The sequence below is a fragment of the Ranitomeya imitator genome, chromosome 9 (genome assembly GCF_032444005.1).
Source record: "Ranitomeya imitator isolate aRanImi1 chromosome 9, aRanImi1.pri, whole genome shotgun sequence".
NCBI classification, from domain to species: Eukaryota; Metazoa; Chordata; class Amphibia; order Anura; family Dendrobatidae; genus Ranitomeya; species Ranitomeya imitator.
The window spans coordinates 58,313,694-58,336,685 of NC_091290.1; the positions used below are offsets into that span (position 1 = coordinate 58,313,694).

Below are 22,992 nucleotides of genomic sequence, written 5' to 3' on the forward strand. Positions count from 1 at the left end.
GGGAACAGTCCTGGATTAAAAGCGGACATAAGTGCAATAGGTTTTTTAGTGCAATACTATATCTTGTGCAAAGCTACGTAATCATTTTTTCTAGTCTGACCAAGGCTTGTGGTTGTGTGTATGGTGTTGGGATTTGGGCGCTGGTAGTTGTTAGGGTCCGAATAGGGCCAGAAGGGACAGTCGACGTGGAGAGGGGGCTCCATGCTGAATTTAGGGTGCCAAACTCTACTGCCAGGAAGGTACAGTCCAATACGAAGTAATTAGGGATAAAGTTAGGACTGCCTTTCCCTATTAGGAATTCCTGGCGTATTTATTGCTGTACTAATACCCTGCTCTGATCTTAGGTTTTGGTGTTGGTTGTCATTAATTATATATATATCGAATTTTAATATGGTTAATTAAAGATATTTTTAAGGGTTGTTTTTCTTTTTTTTTTTGGTTTATAGACAGGTAACAGGGTCTTGAATGCTGCTGTCTTAACATCTTCACCAGCCAGACACTTGGACACTGGAAACCCTCCCACGGGGTTGAACTTTTGCCCAACACGTAGCAGAGAAGTTCTTGGATACTGAACACAGGAAAAGTCATTAGAGATGAGTAAGGAGAACAACAGCTCCACCGGGTCAGAGAAAAATTGAGGTGAACAAACTTCTGTTTTGAAATCTTCACCAGCCGGCCACAAGGATGCTGAAGGTATCCACATAGGAACGATCTTCTGCCCGTTATCTAGAAGAAATTGTCCAAACGCCGGGGATGTTCCTAGGAACGGATTACAGGTATAGTTGTTGGAGATGTGTGGAGAGATCATCACCGCTAACCCATCTTCAGTGACGTCAGCACACCTTGACTCGACGACTAACTGTTTACTGGTATAGTCGCTGGAGATGTGTGGAGACATCGTCACCGTTTCCCCATCTTCGGTGACGTCAGCACACCTTGACTCGACGACTAGCAGACCAGCTGAAGAAGAAGATGATACTGCTGAGTGTCTTTGACGCATGGGAACCAGACACTTCTCAAGACTGGGTAAGTTCAAACGAAGCACTTTTCTGGAACTCTTGACCAGAACGGGTGGTAGAGTCTTTGGCTCAGAATGACCCATGAGCATAACAGACAGCATACAGAAAACAAACTTCTTTGTGTATAAGGCTCCAACTTGGAGCTGTAGTTGTCCTTGCAGGACTAGACTGCTCTTTAGCAGGGCTCGGCCATTATCAGACAACACCCACACCGGGTTCTGGAGCTCTAGAACGGAGACCATACACCGACTCCGTATGACAGGTGGCTTAAACACACCAAAGCTCCCAGAAAGCAGAGAAACAGTCATTAACTTTGATGGAGAGGAAGTACTCTCGCCAGGGGCAGCCTCTCCTACTGGCCCAGGGTTTTGGAGTACAGGCTTCACAGGGCAGAGACCATCTGAATGTCGTTTACAACCACAGGGATACCGTATTTCAATCTCAGCACCAGATTCAGGCTACAGATTTGCCAGCCCCCTTTTATTAGACCTCTTGGATTTTGCTCGGGAGGCTGCTTCGGCAGGTTGTGGAACAGGAGAGTCTTGGATGGTCATGGACGGAAGCGACGGTTTACCCACAGGTTTCTTTCATCTGGAACGTCTCTGTGAGCTTGGGAGAGGAAAACTTTTCAGGAGATGTAGTACTAGGCTTATCGAAGGCTTTACAGAAGGCCACCAGGAAGGCCAGCAGATTCGAAATGATGGGATCCCCTGCTTCCCAGAGGGGGTCGAGCCACATCAAAGCATCTCCTCTTAGGTAGGTCATTAAGAAACCTACTTTCAACCAGTCTGTGGGGAATTGGGGAGCATACCACTTGAAGTAAAGCAAGCACGGCTCCAAGAACACAAGACATTGCTTTGGATCCCCATAGTAGCATGGAGAATCTGCTGGCATGGATTCATCATTAGGAGCGCAGGCTTGAAGTCAATCAAACAGCTCATTAGAGATGATAATTGGGGATGGAGCAGTGAAGGACTGGCTTTCAGACTGGATAAATATTTTTCTCGGAGGCCAATACTGGCAAAAAGAGAGATTATCTTGCTCCGAGAGCGAAGGCACAAGGGACTCGGTGGGGACCATGGCCTGTGCAAACTGTCACGCTCGCGCCCTAGACTGGTTGGCGTGGGGGGGTATGGCCCCACTGGACCACAAACCAGACTACCCTGGAAGGGGCGTAACTAAGTAGCTTCCTTGGTGTTCACTGGAGCCTCTGATGGTGAAGTCAGGCTTGTGCGGCAGGATGCTACCAGGTACCACTACAGGGTGGTTTCTGGCTGTGGCTGCTGATCCCACCGGGGAACGGAACATAGACAGGCAAGCGGGCACAGCTGGCACTCTGGCAGACAGGCGGGCACGGCTGGGACACAGGCAGATGGGTACAACAGAGATACTGGCAGGCAGGTGCGCACGGCTGGCTCTCTGGTAGGCAGGCAGGTACGGCTGGCTCTCTGGCAGGACAGGCGGACAAGGCTGGTACACTGGAAGAAGTGGTAGGGACCGGTCTGCAGGCAGGTATGTAAAACAGGTAAGAACCTGTTCAGACAGGAGGACTTAAGGATAGGTAGAGAAAGACCGCAAGAGCGGATGCAGAGTGAAAGCACAGGAGCTAGAGCCAAGAACAGAAATGGAGGAGGCGGAGCCAAGAGCAGGAGGTGGAGCCAAGCACAGAAACACAGGAGGCGGAGCCAAGAGCAGTAGGCGGATCCAATCACAGAAATGCAGAAGGTGGAGCCAAGCGCGGAAATGCAGGAGGCGGAGCCAAGAGCTGGAGGCGGAGATAAGCACAGAAACACAGGAGGCGGAGCCAAGAGTTGGATGCGGAGCCAAGTGCAGAAACGCAGGAGGCGGAGACAATAGCTGGAGGCGGAACCAAGTGCAGAAATGCAGGAGGCGGAGCCAAGAGTGGGAGAAGTAGAACCGCAAGGAGTGGAGCCAGGTAGAACCACATAGGCCAGGGTACGAAGCCCCGCTGGGTGGCTACACAAGGACACAGACCAGGGTACAACGCCCTCCTGGGTGGCGGACATGAGAGTAAAAGAGACAGGGCCTGGCACCTCAGCAGCTAAGAGCTGACTGAGGGAGTAAGTTGCACAGGCCCCAACCAATGGGTGGGGATGTCTTAAATACAGGAAGCCTCATGGCAATTGGCCGGGGACACCTTAGCAAGGTGCACATAGTCTCAATACGAAACAGGAGTTGGCAGCGCCGCCCCCCTATGCACACAGACAGAGCATGCACAGAGCAAGCAGCAGACATGGGGCACACAGCATGGAGCTGGCAGCAGAGAGAAGTCACAAGATGGCCCAGAGAAGTGAGTTTGAATGTAATGTAGGTGGGGGATGGGAGGCCATGCAGTGATGACAGCAGGGTTGTTACACCTTTACTTGGTGGATACACCATGAGAAGCTGGAATGAAAATACCTTAAAAAGGTTGTACAACAAGGAGATATTGTTGTTTAGGTATAGATGGCTTTAAAAAAAAAAGGCACACTCACCTTACAGCACCCCAAGGAATACGGGACATGCTGCTCTGGAGACCTATGCCAGCTCCGGAAGAGATGTTTACTTCACTCAAAAGGCAATAGTACTGCTGCAGCCTGTGATTGGCTGGAGACTGGAAGAGTGCCTTATCAGAGAAACATCTGATGACATGTTTTACTAGTAAACTCACCGCTGCAGCCAATCACAGACCTTCCGAGTGCCAATTCTACTCGTGTGCTTGAACGCGAGCGTGCATTCATTTATTATTTTTAAATCATCGAAGGAAAAATAAATAAATATATATCATATATACATATACACTACCGTTCAAAAGTTTAGGGTCACTTAGAAATGTCCTTATTTTTTTTAAAAAGCACAGTTTCTTCCAATGAAGCTAACATTAAATGATTCAGAAATCCAGTCTATACATTGTTAATGTGGGTAAATGACTGTTCTAGCTGCAAATGTCTGGTTTGTAATGCAATATCGTCATAGGTGTATAGAGGCCCATTTCCAACAACCATCCCTTCAGTGTTCTTATGGTACTTTGTGTTTGCTAACTGTGTAAGAAGGCTAATGAATGGTTAGAATACTCTTGCAAACCCTTGTGCAAGTATGTTAGCACAGCTGAAAACAGTTTGGCTGATAAGAGAATCTATAAACCTGACCTTCCTTTGAGCTAGTTGAGAATCTGGAGCATTACATTTGTTGATTCCATTAAACTCTCAAAATGGCCAGAAAAAAATAACTTTCATGTGAAACTCGACAGTCTTTTCTTGTTCTTAGAAATTAAGGCTATTCCATGTGATAAATTGCAAAGAAACTGAAGATTTCCTACAACAGTGTGTACTACTCCCTTCAGAGGAGAACACAAACAGGCTCTAACCAGAGTAGAAAGAGAAGGGAGGCCCCGCTGCACAACTGAGCAACAATACAAGTACATTAGAGTCTGTAGTTTGAGAAATCGATGCCTCACATGTCCTCAACTGGCAGCTTCATTAAATAGTACATGCAAAACACCAGTGTCAACGTCTACAGTGAAGAGGCGACTCCAGGATGCTGGCCTTCAGGGCAGAGTGGCAAAGAAAAAGCCATACCTGAGACTGGCTAATAAAAGGAAAAGATTAATATGGGCAAAAGAACACAGACATTGGACAGAGGAAGATTGGAAAAAAGTGTTATGGACAGACAAATCCAAGTTTGAGGTGTTTGGATCACACAGAAGAACATTTGTGAGATGCAGAACAACTGAAAATATGCTGGAAAAGTGTCTGACGCCTTCTGTCAAGCATGGTGGAGGTAATGTGATGGTCTGGGGTTGCTCTGGTGCTGATAAAGTGGGAGATTTGTACAAGGTAAAAGGGATTTTGAATAGGGTTGAGCGAAACGGGTCGTTCATTTTCAAAAGTCGCCGACTTTTGGCAAAGTCGGGTTTCATGAAACCCGATCCGATCCCTGTGCAGGGTCGGCCATGCGGTACGCGACTTTCGCGCCAAAGTCGCGTTTCAATGACGCAAAAAGCGCCATTTCTCAGCCAATGAAGGTAAACGCAGAGTGTGGGCAGCGTGATGACATAGGTCCTGGTCCCCACCATCTTAGAGAAGGGCATTGCAGTGATTGGCTTGCTGTCTGCGGCATCACAGGGGCTATAAAGGGGCGTTCCCGCCGACCGCCATCTTACTGCTGCTGATCTGAGCTTAGGGAGAGGTTGCTGCCGCTTCGTCAGAAGCAGGGATAGCGTTAGGCAGGGTCCACTAACCACCAAACCGCTTGTGCTGTAGCGATTTCCACTGCCCAACACCACCTTCGGTGTGCAGGGACAGTGGAAGCTACATTTTTTTTTTCCCCCTCAGCGCTGTAGCTCATTGGGCTGCCCTAGAAGGCTCCCTGATAGCTGCATTGCTGTGTGTACGCCGCTGTGCAAACCAACTGCTTTTTTCAAAGCACAAATCCTCTTGTTCCTTCCTTTCTGCACAGCTATCTTTTTTGTTTGTCCACACTTTTTATTTAATTTGTGCATCAGTCCACTCCTTATTGCTGCCTGCCATACCTGGCTGAGATTACTGCAGGGAGATAGTAATTGAAGGACACTCCCTGTTTTTTTTTTTTTTTTTTTTGTGGGAGATTAAGATTGACATTTCTGCTAGAGTGCCATCCCTGTCTGTGTCATCTCTCACTCAGTGGGCCATAGAAAGCCTATTTATTTTTTTGCTTGATTTGGGTTATAAAATCTACCTGAAAAAATCACTACATCAATCAGTGGGAGAAAAATATTGGCCTCAGGGCTTGTGTGCCACTCTTGACTCCTGTGTGTGCCATCTCTCACTCAGAGGGCCATAGAAAGCCTATTTATTTTTTTGCTTGATTTTGGTTCTAAAATCTACCTGAAAAAATCACTACATCAATCAGTGGGAGAAAAATATTGGCCTCAGGGCTTGTGTGCCACTCCTGACTCCTGTGTGCGTCATCACTCACTCAGTGGGCCATAGAAATCCCTTTTTTTTTTTGCTTTATTTGGGTTCTAAATTCTACCTGAAAAAATCAATAAATCAATCAGTGGGAGATTAATATTGGCCTTTGGGCTTGTGTGCCAGTCCTAAGCGTGCCATCTCTCTCTCTCAGATAGTGGGCCATAGAAAGCCTATTTATTATTTTTTTTATTGGGTTTATAAATTTTCCCTGGAACAAAAAAAAAAAAGTGGGAGATAAATATTGGCCTCTGGGCTTGTGTGCCACTCCTGACTCCTGTGTGCGTCATCACTCACTCAGTGGGCAATAGAAAGCCTTTTTTTGTTTTATTTGTTTTCTAAATTCTCCCTGAAAAAATCATTTTATTTTATTTGGTTTCTAAATTCTTCCTGAAAAAATCATTTTATTCTATTTTTTTTTTCCTAAAGTCTCCCTGAAAAAAAAAAAAACAAAAAAAAACAAATCAGTGGGAGATTATTATTGCCCTTTCTGCTTGTGTGCCAGTCTTGACTCCTGGGTGTGCCATCTCTCTCTCTCTCTCCAATTGTGGGCCATAGAAAGCCTATTATTTTTTTAGCTTGATTTGGGTTCCAAAATCTACCTGAAAAAATCACTACATCAATCAGTGGGAGATAAATATTGGCCTCTGGGCTTGTGTGCCACTCCTGACTCCTGTGTGCGTCATCTCTCACTCAGTGGGCCATAGAAAGCCTTTTTTTGTTTTATTTGTTTTCTAAATTCTCCCTGAAAAAATCATTTTATTTTATTTGGTTTCTAAATTCTTCCTGAAAAAATCATTTTATTCTATTATTTTTTTTTCCTAAAGTCTCCCTGAAAAAACAAAACAAAAAACAAATCAGTGGGAGATTAATATTGCCCTTTCTGCTTGTGTGCCAGTCTTGACTCCTGGGTGTGCCATCTCTCTCTCTCTCTCCAATTGTGGGCCATAGAAAGCCTATTATTTTTTTAGCTTGATTTGGGTTCCAAAATCTACCTGAAAAAATCATTTTATTCTATTATTTTTTTTTCCTAAAGTCTCCCTTAAAAAAAAAAAAAAATCAAATCAGTGGGAGATTAATATTTACATTTGTGCTTCAGTGACAGTCCTGCGTGTGTGGCATCTCTCTCATTTGTTGCCACCAACAACAGAGTGTGTAACATTGTGCCTGATTTTCGTTGTGGTCTCACTCACCTGTAAAGGGGTAGCTAAATCATACTGAAGTTATAGCTCACCGTGTAATTTGTGTGACAGCAACAAATACCGTTAGTTTGTTTACGTTTTTAAAACAATGAGGAAGTATGGTGGAAGAGGTCGTGGCCGGGGGCGTTCATTGTCAGCTGGTAATGAGGGTAGTGGTAGTGGTGGAGCATCAGCTGGTCGTGGGAAAAAAAATATTGCACCTAAGTCTGGAGCTGTGGAGCCAGGTTCGTCGTCTGGCTACACAAGGCCTCGAACGCTCCCTTTTCTGGGAGTAGGAAAACCGCTTTTAAAGCCGGAGCAGCAAGAGCAAGTTTTGGCTTATCTTGCTGACTCAGCCTCTAGCTCTTTTGCCTCCTCTCGTGAAACTGGTAAATGTCAAAGCAGCGCGTCGTTAGTGGATGTTCACGGTCAGGGACAAGTCGCTTCCTTGTCCTCTTCAGCAAAAACAACAACAGAGAAGAATGCAGCAGGCGACACAACGGGTTACTCCATGGAGCTCTTTACACATACCGTCCCTGGCTTAGAAAGTGAAGCAGTTAACAGTCCATGCCCATTACAAGTTGAATCTGACATGGAGTGCACTGATGCACAGCCACAGCCAGACTACTATGCTGGTCCTTTGACTCAGACCACAACATTGCCCTCGCAGGGTGCTGATCAAGAATCAGACCCTGATGAGACTATGTTGCCCCATCACGAACGCTATACCACCGACCGACACGGTGACACAGACGAAGTTGCACACGAGCTACAAGAAGAGGTAATAGATGACCCAGTTCTTGACCCCGATTGGCAGCCATTGGGGGAACAGGGTGCAGGCGGCAGCAGTTCTGAAGCGGAGGAGGAGGGGCCGCAGCAGGCATCAACATCGCAACAGGTTCCATCTGCCGGGCCCGTATCTTGCCCAAAACGCGTGGCAAAGCCAAAACCTGTTGGAGGACAGCGTGGCCATCCGGTTAAAGCTCAGTCTGCAATGCCTGAAAAGGTATCCGATGCTAGAAAGAGTGCAGTCTGGCATTTTTTTAAACAACATCCAATTGATCAGCGCAAAGTCATCTGTCAAAAATGTTCAACTACCTTAAGCAGAGGACAGAATCTGAAAAGTCTCAATACAAGTTGCATGCATAGACATTTAACCACTATGCATTTGCAAGCCTGGACTAACTACCAAACGTCCCTTAAGGTTGTAGCACCCTCGGCCAATGAAGCTAGTCAGCAACGCAACATCCCTTCCGGCAGTGTAGGGCCACCATTTTCCGCACCACCTGCAGTATCTGTGCAGGTTTCTTTGCCAGGCCAAAGCAGTCAGGGTCAGGGAATCACCAGTTTCGTAGTAGGAAACACTGCATCTAGGGCACCGGTGGCAACAATACCATCTCCCACCGTCTCTCAGTCCATGTCCACCGGCACCCCCGCTAGTTCCACGATCTCCAGCTCTCCAGTCCAGCTCACCCTACATGAGACTATGGTTAGAAAAAGGAAGTACTTAGCCTCGCATCCACGTACACAGGGTTTGAACGCACACATAGCTAGACTAATCTCGTTAGAGATGATGCCCTACCGGTTAGTTGAAAGCGAAGCTTTCAAAGCCCTGATGGACTACGCTGTACCACGCTACGAGCTACCCAGTCGACACTTTTTTTCCAGAAAAGCCATCCCAGCCCTCCACCAGCATGTTAAAGAGCGCATCGTCCATGCACTCAGGCAATCTGTGAGCACAAAGGTGCACCTGACAACAGATGCATGGACCAGTAGGCATGGCCAGGGACGTTACGTGTCCATCACGGCACACTGGGTAAATGTGGTGGATGCAGGGTCCACAGGGGACAGCAAGTTTGGGACAGTTCTGCCTAGCCCACGGTCTAGGAAACAATTGGCTGTAGCCGTTCGCACCCCCTCCTCCTCCTCTTCGTCCTCCTGCAGAAGCGAGAGCTCGTCCACAGACCGCAGTCGCACAACCACTCCATCCGCAGCTGCCACTGTTGCACACCAGGTCTCCCATTATGGGGCAGCTACTGGCAAACGTCAGCAGGCTGTATTGGCTATGAAGTGTTTGGGCGACAACAGACACACCGCGGAAGTTCTGTCCGAGTTCTTGCAGAAAGAAACGCAGTCGTGGCTGGGCACTGTAGATCTTGAGGCAGGCAAGGTAGTGAGTGATAACGGAAGGAATTTCATGGCTGCCATCTCCCTTTCCCAACTGAAACACATTCCTTGCCTGGCTCACACCTTAAACCTGGTGGTGCAGTGCTTCCTGAAAAGTTATCCGGGGTTATCCGACCTGCTCCTCAAAGTGCGTGGACTTTGCTCACATATCCGCCGTTCGCCCGTACACTCCAGCCGTATGCAGACCTATCAGCGTTCTTTGAACCTTCCCCAGCATCGCCTAATCATAGACGTTGCAACAAGGTGGAACTCTACACTGCACATACTTCAGAGACTGTGTGAACAGAGGCGGGCTGTTATGTTTTTGTGGGAGGATACACATACACGGGCAGGCAGTAGGATGGCAGACATGGAGTTGTCAGGTGTGCAGTGGTCGAAGATTCAAGACATGTGTCAAGTCCTTCAGTGTTTTGAGGAATGCACATGGCTGGTTAGTGCAGACAACGCCATAATAAGCATGAGCATCCCCCTAATGCGTCTGCTGATGCAAAGTTTGACGCACATAAAGGATCAGGCGTCTGCAGCTGAGGAAGAGGAAAGCCTTGATGACAGTCAGCCATTGTCTGGCCAGGGCAGTGTACAGGACGAGGTAGCGGGCGAAGAGGAGGAGGAGGACGAGGAGGATGATGGGGATGATTATATTTTTAATGAGGAAGCTTTTCCAGGGCCACTGGAAATTGGTGGCGCGGCAAGGCCGGGTTCTGGTTCTTTGAGGGACACAAGTGACGTGGATTTGCCTGAAACTGCCCCTCAACAAAGCACAACCGCAGATTTGAGAACTGGAACTTTGGCCCACATGGCGGATTATGCCTTACGTATCCTCAAAAGGGACACACGCATAACTAAAATGATGAATGATGACGATTACTGGTTGGCCTGCCTCCTTGATCCTCGCTATAAAGGCAAATTGCAAAATATAATGCCACATGAGAACTTGGAACTAATATTAGCAACCAAACAATCAACTCTTGCTGACCGTTTGCTTCTGGCATTCCCTGCACACAGCGCCCGTGATCGTTCTCACACGAGCTGCAGGGGCCAGCAGACCAGAGGAGTTAGAGGGGCAGAAATCAGAAGTGGCGTTGGCCAGAGGGGTTTTCTGACCAGGTTGTGGAGTGATTTTGCTATGACCGCAGACAGGACAGGTACTGCAGCATCAATTCAAAGTGACAGGAGACAACATTTGTCCAGTATGGTTACAAACTATTTTTCATCCCTTATCGATGTTCTCCCTCAACCGTCATTCCCATTTGATTACTGGGCATCAAAATTAGACACCTGGCCAGAATTGGCAGAATATGCATTGCAGGAGCTTGCTTGCCCGGCAGCTAGTGTCCTATCAGAAAGAGTATTCAGTGCTGCAGGTTCAATACTAACAGAAAAAAGGACTCGTCTGGCTACCCAAAATGTAGATGATCTAACCTTCATTAAAATGAACCACAACTGGATTTCGAAATCTTTTGCCCCACCTTGCCCGGCTGACACCTAGCTTTCCTATGAAAAGGTCTTGCCTGTGGACTATTCTGAATGCCTTTTCCAATCTCGTAATTTTCTGCACCTGATTGTCCAGCATACGACATGTTTACACCTCACTAAATGGCCAAACTCCCACACGGGGCCGTGGTATCGACACTTGGCGACAGCACCCGTGAGAGTGCAGTTTGTCTGAAGAGGTGGGTGAGCCCGCTTTTGGTCGACGGCACTGCCACTGGGTCCCTCCTAGTACAATAAAGTGTCTCTGGCGGTGGTGGTGCGCACCCAACGTCAGACACACCGTTGTAATATGAGGGGCCCTGGGCCTGTACCGCCGGCCACAAGACAGTTTCCCCCCCCCAGCTCAAACAGTGCTCTACCACTTGCAAAATTATCTCACAGCTCCACCAATGTTTAGTCTATGCGCTGACATCCTTCAATGCCTGCCACTGACAATACCATTGTATTGACATTTTTGTTATGTTAGGCCTTCGATGCCTGTCTGTGGTCACTCCTTCCACTAGGCCTCCACTGACCACACCACTGCTGCCCGTGTACCCCTGTAACCAATTTAAAATTGCCTACAGCCATGTGTTATTATTTTAGGCCTTCGATGCCTGTCTGCGGTCACTCCTTCCACTAGGCCTCCACTGACCACACCACTGCTGCCCGTGTACCCCTGGAACCAATTTAAAATTGCCTACAGCCATGTGTTATTATTTTAGGCCTTCGATGCCTGTCTGCGGTCACTCCTTCCACTAGGCCTCCACTGACAAGACCACTGCTGCCCGTGTACCCCTGGAACCAATTTAAAATTGCCTACAGCCATGTGTTATTATTTTAGGCCTTCGATGCCTGTCTGCGGTGACTCCTTCCACTAGGCCTCCACTGACCACACCACTGCTGCCCGTGTACCCCTGGAACCAATTTAAAATTGCCTACAGCCATGTGTTATTATTTTAGGCCTTCGATGCCTGTCTGCGGTGACTCCTTCCACTAGGCCTCCACTGACCACACCACTGCTGCCCGTGTACCCCTGGAACCAATTTAAAATTGCCTACAGCCATGTGTTATTATTTTAGGCCTTCGATGCCTGTCTGCGGTCACTCCTTCCACTAGGCCTCCACTGACCACACCACTGCTGCCCGTGTACCCCTGGAACCAATTTAAAATTGCCTACAGCCATGTGTTATTATTTTAGGCCTTCGATGCCTGTCTGCGGTGACTCCTTCCACTAGGCCTCCACTGACCACACCACTGCTGCCCGTGTACCCCTGGAACCAATTTAAAATTGCCTACAGCCATGTGTTATTATTTTAGGCCTTCGATGCCTGTCTGCGGTCACTCCTTCCACTAGGCCTCCACTGACCACACCACTGCTGCCCGTGTACCCCTGGAACCAATTTAAAATTGCCTACAGTCATGTGTTATTATTTTAGGCCTTCGATTCCTGTCTGCGGTCACTCCTTCCACTAGGCCTCCACTGACCACACCACTGCTGCCCGTGTACCCCTGGAACCAATTTAAAATTGCCTACAGCCATGTGTTATTATTTTAGGCCTTCGATGCCTGTCTGCGGTCACTCCTTCCACTAGGCCTCCACTGACCACACCACTGCTGCCCGTGTACCCCTGGAACCAATTTAAAATTGCCTACAGCCATGTGTTATTATTTTAGGCCTTCGATGCCTGTCTGCGGTCACTCCTTCCACTAGGCCTCCACTGACCACACCACTGCTGCCCGTGTACCCCTGGAACCAATTTAAAATTGCCTACAGCCATGTGTTATTATTTTAGGCCTTCGATGCCTGTCTGTGGTCACTCCTTCCACTAGGCCTCCACTGACCACACCACTGCTGCCCGTGTACCCCTGGAACCAATTTAAAATTGCCTACAGCCATGTGTTATTATTTTAGGCCTTCGATGCCTGTCTGCGGTCACTCCTTCCACTAGTCCTCCACTGACCACACCACTGCTGCCCGTGTACCCCTGGAACCAACATCAGAAAATATAAAAATAAGTATTTTGCTTATAAAATAGAAAATACTGGAGAGATATCAAATGCAGACATTTTAACATTAAAAACAAACACATACAACAAAAATCTGGTACAGTACTAAAAATGGCCACCAGCTACAATAACTTTCTCCTGCAAGTAGTTAACTGAAAGGTTTTTTCAATTTTAAACACAGATATGGCATCCACCGAGTGTTGTCCAGAGGGGGGGCTGTATGGGGCGCAGCTAAAAGGAGGCCCCCACATGACTGCGTTGCCATGGGAGCAGTGCAGTAGGTTTTCTTTTAAAAAATAAAGGTGTTATTGAGTAATGGAGCCCGGGGATTGGAAGAGTAGGATTTGGGGTGGGGATTTATGCAAAAAGGGAGGTGGGGGCTTGGGAAAGTGCGGGAAAAGGGGAGATCAGTTACCTTAGACGGGCGAAGTGAGTCCCTCCCACCCTCCCTGTTTTAGCGGTTCTATGAGGCAACGTAGCTTTAGGCAAGATCGGCGAGTTCGTCAATTCTTAAGGTAAAAAAAAAAAAAAAAAAGGGGTCTTTTGAATTATATTTCTTTTCTGTTGATTTATTGAAGGCAAGCATTCTGTATTATTGTCACAGTGGCGTTGGCGGGGGGTGGGGTTCTTGGAGTTGGTGATGATGCTGATAGGGTTGATCTGGCTTTTGGTACGGGCTCTGGACGGGGTGTTTACCTCGGGAGCTTTGTGGTTGGTTTGCCCGAAATGGGTTACATGGTGCCCTCGAGCTGGTGGTTACGGCTGAGGGTAAATACGTGTTTTTTGTAAAAATTTTGGGTAGGCTCTCTGCCTATTATGAGCCAGATTTTTTAGCTCCAAGAGCCCCCCCCTCGAGGTTTTATATATTTACTGTTTACATGTTGTTATTTATGTATTTGTTTGTTAATAAAATGGCCGCTGTGGCCAAATTATCCAAAAAGAAATTAACGTGGTGGTGTGTTTTCCTGGGTAATAGATGGAGGGGTTAAGAGGGGCAAGGTAGTTGGGGGTGGGGGATGCTTTACGGAAAGGATCCTTTATTGGCCATACGCGGTCATGTCGCGTCTTCTTTATATTATTGCCAAGAAGATGCAAAACAATGAAAATAATAAAATCATTATTTACCAAAAAAATAGAGTAAGTCAAAACCACATTGCAAATAAACATTCATTACAAATAAAGAAGCAGGGCGCGTCCGAGGGTGAGTATATACCTAATAAGAATATAATCACCCTCGGACGCGCCCTGCTTCTTTCCGACAGCCTTCCTTCCTAAGAATCAGCCCTTCCGTGGTGTAGAGAGAGGGTTTGTTACACTCCAAGGTGTTCCCCAGGTTGCCTTTCCTGAGCTTCGATCTTCCGGCTCTCGTTTAGTAGTTGTTGGAAACTACGCTGCATTAGGCCTACAAATTGGGTATGGGGTGTAGAGAGATGGTGTGTTCCACTCCAAGGTGTTCTCCAGTTTGCCTTTCCTGAGCTTCGATCTTCCGGCTCTCGTTTAGTAGTTGTTGGAAACTACGCTGCATTAGGCCTACAAATTGGGTATGGGGTGTAGAGAGATGGTGTGTTCCACTGTAGAGAGATGGTGTGTTCCACTCCAAGGTGTTGCCCAGGTTTCCTCGCCAATGCTTCGATCATCATGCTCTCGTTTAGCAGTTGTTGGAAACTACGCTGCATTAGGCCTACAAATTGGGTATGGGGTGTAGAGAGATGGTGTGTTCCACTGTAGAGAGATGGTGTGTTCCACTCCAAGGTGTTCCCCAGGTTTCCTCGCCAATGCTTCGATCATCATGCTCTCGTTTAGTAGTTGTTGGAAACTACGCTGCATTAGGCCTACAAATTGGGTATGGGGTGTAGAGAGATGGTGTGTTCCACTCCAAGGTGTTCTCCAGGTTGCCTTTCCTGAACTTCTATCTTCAGGCTCTCATTAAATTGTGGTTAAATGGAACAACTACATTTGGCGTACTAGTTGGTTTGGGGCCTACTATCGGTGTCTGCCGCTCCTTGCTGTTCTCCTGGTTTCCTGTCCTGAAATTCCGTTTTCAGGCGCTCGTTAAGTAGTTGTTAATGTTAGACTGCATTTGGCCTACTAGTTGGGTTGGGGCCTACTATCGGTGTCTGCCACTCCTTGCTGTTCTCCTCCACTGAACAAAGCTGTGCCGCCTGTTTACTACTGTTGCCAATTTTGAACTGCATTTCGACTACTTACTGATTTGGGCCTACTCTCTGTGTCAGCCTCTCATTCCAGTTGTCCTCCACTGCAATGCCCCCTGATTAGTCCTGTGTTACCAATTTTGAACTGCATTTAGCCCACTTTATTCTTTGGGCCGATATCTGTGTTTCCTCCTCATCCTGCCCATTGCCCAGCCAGTGATAGATGAGTCTGCTGGTACATTGACCCATAACGCAACATTTCCCGTGCACGCTACACTGCAAGATTGTGACCCTGCTGAAAGTCAGGTCCCCCTTCCCGCATACCATACCACCTTACACGGGGACAAACAGGAAGGTGCAGATGAAAGTGCAGGTTCCTTCATCAGGTGGGGGGAGGAATACTAGTTGGCGACGTCACTGGCACAGGGCCTCTCATAGTACGCAAAAGTGTTGCTGCCGGTGGGAGGCGCCCCCGCCGTGCAAACACCGCTGTACTTTGAGGGGCCCTGTGCCAGTGCCAATGCCAACGAGTGGGCCCCCCCTGCTTGCTCAGGTTCACAGCACTTGCAAAGTTGAAATACTTACCTCTCCCTGCTCCACTGCCGTGACGTGGTCTAGATTTCCTGGGCCCACTAATTACTTGAACCAGCCCTACCCACCACAACTTTAGCCAAATGAACCCCAATTTCAAAGGCCTTCCAATTATTATAAGGTAAATTACGCTTGACAAGCTTCATTAAGAAGAATGGATGGTTTTGACATTAAAATGGGCACTCTAGGTGTTTTCCTGGCCCCCACTCACTGCCGACTATGCTGCCCCATTGACTTGCATTGGGTTTCGTGTTTCGGTCGATCCCGACTTTACGTCATAATCGGCCGATTTCACTCGACCCGACTTTTGAGATAGTCGGGTTTCGCGAAACCCGGCTCGACTCTAAATAGGTCAAGGTCGCTCAACTCTAATTTTGAATAAGGAAGGTTATCACTCCATTTTGCAATGCCATGCCATACCCTGTGGATAGCGCTTGATTGGAGCCAATTTCATCCTACAACAGGACAGTGACCCAAAGCACACCTCCAAATTATGTAAGAACTATTTAGGAAAGAAGCTGGCAGCTGGTATTCCATGTGTAATGGAGTGGCCAGTGCAGTCACCGGATCTCAACCCCATTGAGCTGTTGTGGGAGCAGCTTGACCGTATGGTGCACATAAAGTGCCCATCAAGCCAAACCAACTTGTGGGAGGGGCTTCTGGAAGCATGGGGTTAAATGTCTCCAGATTACCTCAGCAAATTAACTGCTAGAATGCCAAAGGTCTGTAATTGCTGCAAAGGGAGCATTCTTTGACGAAAGCAAAGTTTGAAGGAGAAAATTATTATTTCAAATAAAAATCTTTTTTTTCGAACCTTGTCAATGTCTAGACTAAATTTTAAATTCGTTTGGCAACTTATTTGATTAATAAAAGTATGAGTTATCATGGAAAACACAAAATTGTCTGGGTGACCCTGAACTTTTGAACAATAGTGTGTATATATATATATAAATATATATATATATATATATATATATATATATATATGTATATATACAATGTATACACATATTTATTATGTTATATTTTGTATTATTATATATATATATATATTGTATCTCTCTCTCTCTATATATATATATATACAGTGGGGCAAAAAAGTATTTAGTCAGTCAGCAATAGTGCAATTTCCACCACTTAAAAAGATGAGAGGCGTCTGTAATTTACATCATAGGTAGACCTCAACTATGGGAGACAAACTGAGAAAAAAAATCCAGAAAATCACATTGTCTGTTTTTTTAACATTTTATTTGCATATTATGGTGGAAAATAAGTATTTGGTCAGAAACAAAATTTCATCTCAATACTTTGTAATATATCCTTTGTTGGCAATGACAGAGGTCAAACGTTTTCTGTAAGTCTTCACAAGGTTGCCACACACTGTTGTTGGTATGTTGGCCCATTCCTCCATGCAGATCTCCTCTAGAGCAGTGATGTTTTTGGCTTTTCGCTTGGCAACACGTACTTTCAACTCCCTCCAAAGGTTTTCTATAGGGTTGAGATCTGGAGACTGGCTAGGTGTTATGAAAGGCAATTCAGTACTACAATGGACATAGCGGTCAGAGCACATACAGTGATCTGACAATAACCCAAAATCATAGAACGAGCTCTGAGACGTGGGAACTCTGCAGACCGCAATCCCTAATCCTCTCCAAACAACACTAGAGGCAGCCGTGGATTGCGCCTAACTCTGCCTATGCAACTCGGCACAGCCTGAGAAACTAACTAGCCTGAAGATAGAAAATAAGCCTACCTTTCCTCAGAGAAATACCCCAAAGGAAAAGGCAGCCCCCCACATATAATGACTGTGAGTTAAGATGAAAAGACAAACGTAGAGATGAAATAGATTCAGCAAAGTGAGACCCGACTTTCTTAACAGATCGAGGATAGAAAAGGTAACTTTGCGGTCTACACAAAACCCTAAAGAAAACCACGCAAAGGTGGCAAAAAGACCCTCCTTACCGAACTAACGGCACGGAGGTACACCCTTTGCGTCCCAGAGCTTCCAGCAACACATTAGACAAGCTGGACAGAAAAAAATAGCAAACAAATAGCAAATAAGAACTTAGCTATGCAGAGCTGCAGGCCACAGGAATGATCCAGGGAAAAGCAAGTCCAACACTGGAACATTGACAGGAAGCCAGGATCAAAGCATTAGGTGGAGTTAAGTAGAGAAGCACCTAACGACCTCACCAGATCACCTGAGGGAGTTAACTCAGAAGCCGCAGTACCACTTCCCTCCACCAACAGAAGCTCACAGAGAGAACCAGCCGAAGTACCACTTGTGACCACAGGAGGGAGCTCTGCCACAGAATTCACAACACTAGGCCACTCCAGGACCTTGAAATGCTTCTTACGAAGCCACTCCTTCGTTGCCCTGGCGGTGTGCTTTGGATCATTGTCATGTTGAAAGACCCAGCCACGTTTCATCTTCAATGCCCTTGCTGATGGAAGGAGGTTTGCACTCAAAATCTCACGATACATGGCCCCATTCATTCTTTCATGTACCCGGATCAGTCGTCCTGGCCCCTTTGCAGAGAAACAGGCCCAAAGCATGATGTTTCCACCACCATGCTTTACAGTAGGTATGGTGTTTGATGGATGCAACTCAGTATTCTTTTTCCTCCAAACACGACAAGTTGTGTTTCTACCAAACAGTTCCAGTTTGGTTTCATCAGACCATAGGACATTCTCCCAAAACTCCTCTGGATCATCCAAATGCTCTCTAGCAAACTTCAGATGGGCCCGGACATGTACTGGCTTAAGCAGTGGGACACGTCTGGCACTGCAGGATCTGAGTCCATGGTGGCGTAGTGTGTTACTTATGGTAGGCCTTGTTACATTGGTCCCAGCTCTCTGCAGTTCATTCACTAGGTCCCCCCGCGTGGTTCTGGGATTTTTGCTCACCGTTCTTGTGATCATTCTGACCCCACGGGGTGGGATTTTGCATGGAGCCCCAGATCAAGGGAGATTATCAGTGCTCTTGTATGTCTTCCATTTTCTAATTATTGTTCCCACTGTTGATTTCTTCACTCCAAGCTGGTTGGCTATTGCAGATTCAGTGTTCCCAGCCTGGTGCAGGGCTACAATTTTGTTTCTGGTGTCCTTTGACAGCTCTTTGGTCTTCACCATAGTGGAGTTTGGAGTCAGACTGTTTGAGGGTGTGCACAGGTGTCTTTTTATACTGATAACAAGTTTAAACAGGTGCCATTACTACAGGTAATGAGTGGTGGAAAGAGGAGACTCTTAAAGAAGAAGTTACAGGTCTGTGAGAGCCAGAAATTTTGATTGTTTGTTTCTGACCAAATACTTATTTTCCACCATAATATGCAAAAAAATGATAAAAAAAACAGACAATGTGATTTTCTGGATTTTTTTTTCTCAGTTTGTCTCCCATAGTTGAGGTCTACCTATGATGTAAATTACAGACGCCTCTCATCTTTTTAAGTGGTGGAACTTGCACTATTGCTGACTGACTAAATACTTTTTTGCCCCACTGTATATATACAGTTAGGGCCAGAAATATTTGGACAGTGACACAATTTTCGCGAGTTGGGCTCTGCATGCCACCACATTGGATTTGAAATGAAACCTCTACAACAGAATTCAAGTGCAGATTGTAACGTTTAATTTGAAGGGTTGAACAAAAATATCTGATAGAAAATGTAGGAATTGTACACATTTCTTTACAAACACTCCACATTTTAGGAGGTCAAAAGTAATTGGACAAATAAACATAACCCAAACAAAATATTTTTATTTTCAATATTTTGTTGCAAATCCTTTGGAGGCAATCACTGCCTTAAGTCTGGAACCCATGGACATCACCAAACGCTGGGTTTCCTCCTTCTTAATGCTTTGCCAGGCCTTTACAGACGCAGCCTTCAGGTCTTGCTTGTTTGTGGGTCTTTCCGTCTTAAGTCTGGATTTGAGCAAGTGAAATGCATGCTCAATTGGGTTTAGATCTGGAGATTGACTTGGCCATTGCAGAATGTTCCACTTTTTGGCACTCATGAACTCCTGGGTAGCTTTGGCTGTATGCTTGGGGTCATTGTCCATCTGTACTATGAAGCGCCATCCAATCAACTTTGCAGCATTTGGCTGAATCTGGGCTGAAAGTATATCCCGGTACACTTCAGAATTCATCCGGCTACTCTTGTCTGCTCTTATGTCATCAATAAACACAAGTGACCCAGTGCCATTGAAAGCCATGCATGCCCATGCCATCACGTTGCCTCCACCATGTTTTACAGAGGATGTGGTGTGCCTTGGATCATGTGCCGTTCCCTTTCTTCTCCAAACTTTTTTCTTCCCATCATTCTGGTACAGGTTGATCTTTGTCTCATCTGTCCATAGAATACTTTTCCAGAACTGAGCTGGCTTCTTGAGGTGTTTTTCTGCAAATTTAACTCTGGCCTGTCTATTTTTGGTATTGATGAATGGTTTGCATCTAGATGTGAACCCTTTGTATTTACTGTCATGGAGTCTTCTCTTTACTGTTGACTTAGAGACAGATACACCTACTTCACTGAGAGTGTTCTGGACTTCAGTTGATGTTGTGAACGGGTTCTTCTTCACCAAATTAAGTATGCGGCGATCATCCACCACTGTTGTCATCCGTGGACGCCCAGGCCTTTTTGAGTTCCCAAGCTCACCAGTCAATTCCTTTTTTCTCAGAATGTACCCAACTGTTGATTTTGCTACTCCAAGCATGTCTGCTATCTCTCTGATGGATTTTTTCTTTTTTTTCAGCCTCAGGATGTTCTGCTTCACCTCAATTGAGAGTTCCTTTGACCGCATGTTGTCTGCTCACAGCAACAGCTTCCAAATGCAAAACCACACACCTGGAATCCACCCCTGACCTTTTAACTACTTCATTGATTACAGGTTAACGAGGGAGACGCCTTCAGAGTTAATTGCAGCCCTTAGAGTCCATTGTCCAATTACTTTTGGTCCCTTGAAAAAGAGGACGCTATGCATTACAGAGCTATGATTCCTAAACCCTTTCTCCGATTTGGATGTGGAAACTATCATATTGCAGCTGGAAGTGTGCACTTTCAGCCCATATTATATATATAATTGTATTTCTGAACATGTTTTTGTAAACAGCTAAAATAACAAAACTTGTGTCACTGTCCAAATATTTCTGGCCCTAACTGTATATATATATATATATATATATTATATTATTTATTATTATAGATTTTATTTTTTCATATTCCAACACTAAATATTATATATACAGTACAGGCCAAAAGTTTAGTTTGGACACACCTTCTCATTTAAAGATTTTTCTGTATTTTCATGACTATGAAAATTGTAAACTGTGCAAAGAAGTCATCAAAGCAAAGGGTGGCTACTTTGAAGAACCTAGAATATAAGACGTATTTTCAGTTGTTTCACACTTTTTTGTTAAGTATATAATCCCACATGTGTTAATTCATAGTTTTGATGCCTTCAGTGTGAATTTACAATTTTCATAGTCATGAAAATACAGAAATATCTTTAAATGAGAAGGTGTGTCCAAACTTTTGGTCTGTACTGCATATACTGTGTATATATATATATATATATATATATATATATATATATATATATATATATATAGGCAATGCTTCCTTCCTAATATGACGTGATGTATACTAGAGGTATGAGGAGGTGAAGATCCTCGGTAGCTCCACATTGTAGTTTGCTTTCACTTCTGCAACTTGTTCTAATTCTATTTAAAGCATTAAACATCAGAAGACGTCCCAAACTAACAGAACATGAGATGTGTTCTTGCCTTCTAACACACTTTCATGCAATGCAGGTCCCTCAAGTCAGACATCTGTCTTCTGACAACTTTAATTAACAATTCTTTTAAATTTTCTCAAATATTTTGTTGTGCCTTATTTGCATGAAAATCTCACCAGATGCACAACTACACGTGACTGGCACACGACTCAACACTTCTGTACTGTCATATATTCTTTTATATGAAGAAAAAAAAACTAACTGCATTTCTGGCTCCACCACAAGAAGGGCATCAGCAGCGCTTGATGGATCTCTTTGACGGTGGTAGGGTTTGTAGAGTTTCCATCATGGTGTACGTCATCTTAACAGAGCAAAATAATATGCAAAGATATATATTCTGGATTATTTGACAGAGCCTGAGATTGACGGGCCGTCACAGGTGTGAATTTAGCCTAACGGCACTTTATAAAAGTTCTGCCATGTCATCAAAGTACATGGTATGTATACATAGATCCCTAAGGATGTCTCCCCTTCCCATAAATAATACATGTTAAAGAAATTTTTTCTCTTGGCAACCAAATCTAGTCAAAAATATATTACAATTTCAGATCATGTTTGTCATTTTTACATCTCTATGGAAGTGACATTAAATTGCCACCTTGCATGATTCATGTACACTGTCTAGAAAGAAAAGCACAGGTTCAGTCATGGACTGGCACCATCCCTAAAAATGGACTGAACGTTCAGGTAAGATTGTTTCCTTTTCTTTGCAGTTAGTAAACATAAGCATTGATTAGTTCTTAATTAATAAACATACCTTTAACTTCACATCACAGTGTATCGGGGTCCAGGTTATATTGTAGCACTCAGTACCAGCTGAGAATGTTCGGTCTAGTGTGATCTTAAGATCTGTTATAGAATCCCAAGTATAACAAAAGTCGCTCTTATTCAGCCAGCATAAGTTTTTAACAAAATTTTGCTCTATGTCGGGGAAATTTCCTACATCTATCTCCACATAAGTCTTGTTCTCACTCAGCGTCTGCAGTATCAGAGTGTGAGTATTCCTCTCCCATATCAGCCCGCTGACTGCTCCTTTCAGGATCCAGTTTTTGTTAGGTTGGTCCATCACCTGCCAATAGATAATGCCAATCGTCATAATGAAGAATATTGCAACCCCAATACAGGCAACAGCTCCTTTCCATGTTTCGTTCATTTCCTTGAGTCCACCATCCCAGTTTACATCAGGGATAGGGCTGGAGCTCCTTGTACGTGTGTGAGGCATTGCAATCAATAGCAAACTGGTTATAATATCGCTCCTCCAATAAAATCTGTTTCTTCTTTATAAGAAAAGGACATCAAACATTATGTCGGATAAAGCATTTTCATATGGGAACTTTGCAAAGCCATCTCCAACCTAACACATGTTGTAATAAGTAATGGGAAGTTATTCTAGTCTAGTTGTACTCTGTACTCTCAGCGGAAGAGGAGAGTCTTGAAATAGCTACAACTGGCACTAAAAGGAATCAGCTCAGAGCCGCCCCCCTGCCAGATTTGTCTCAGGTGCTTGAGCAGTGACGTCTAGAGCATGTGGACGGCACCTAATCCATTACACCACTTGTCGCCCTAAAAAGCTTCCTTCACATTCCAAGAAAATTAAACTTACCATACATACTAACCAGCACAGTTACTTCATTAT

At 45.3% G+C, this 22,992-nt stretch overlaps 1 protein-coding gene across 1 annotated transcript in view; it reads right to left on the reverse strand.

Annotated features, from left to right (window-relative positions):
* The window catches only part of LOC138648864 (SITS-binding protein-like), a 118,520-nt gene extending 95,816 nt beyond the window's left edge, over positions 1-22,704 (reverse strand). Inside the window, exon 1 of the mRNA XM_069738825.1 lies at positions 22,114-22,704. Coding sequence (XP_069594926.1) covers positions 22,114-22,578 — 465 coding nt within the window. The 5' untranslated portion in view covers positions 22,579-22,704. The remainder of the gene's footprint in view (positions 1-22,113) is intronic.
* Between the last annotated feature and the right edge of the window lie 288 nt (positions 22,705-22,992).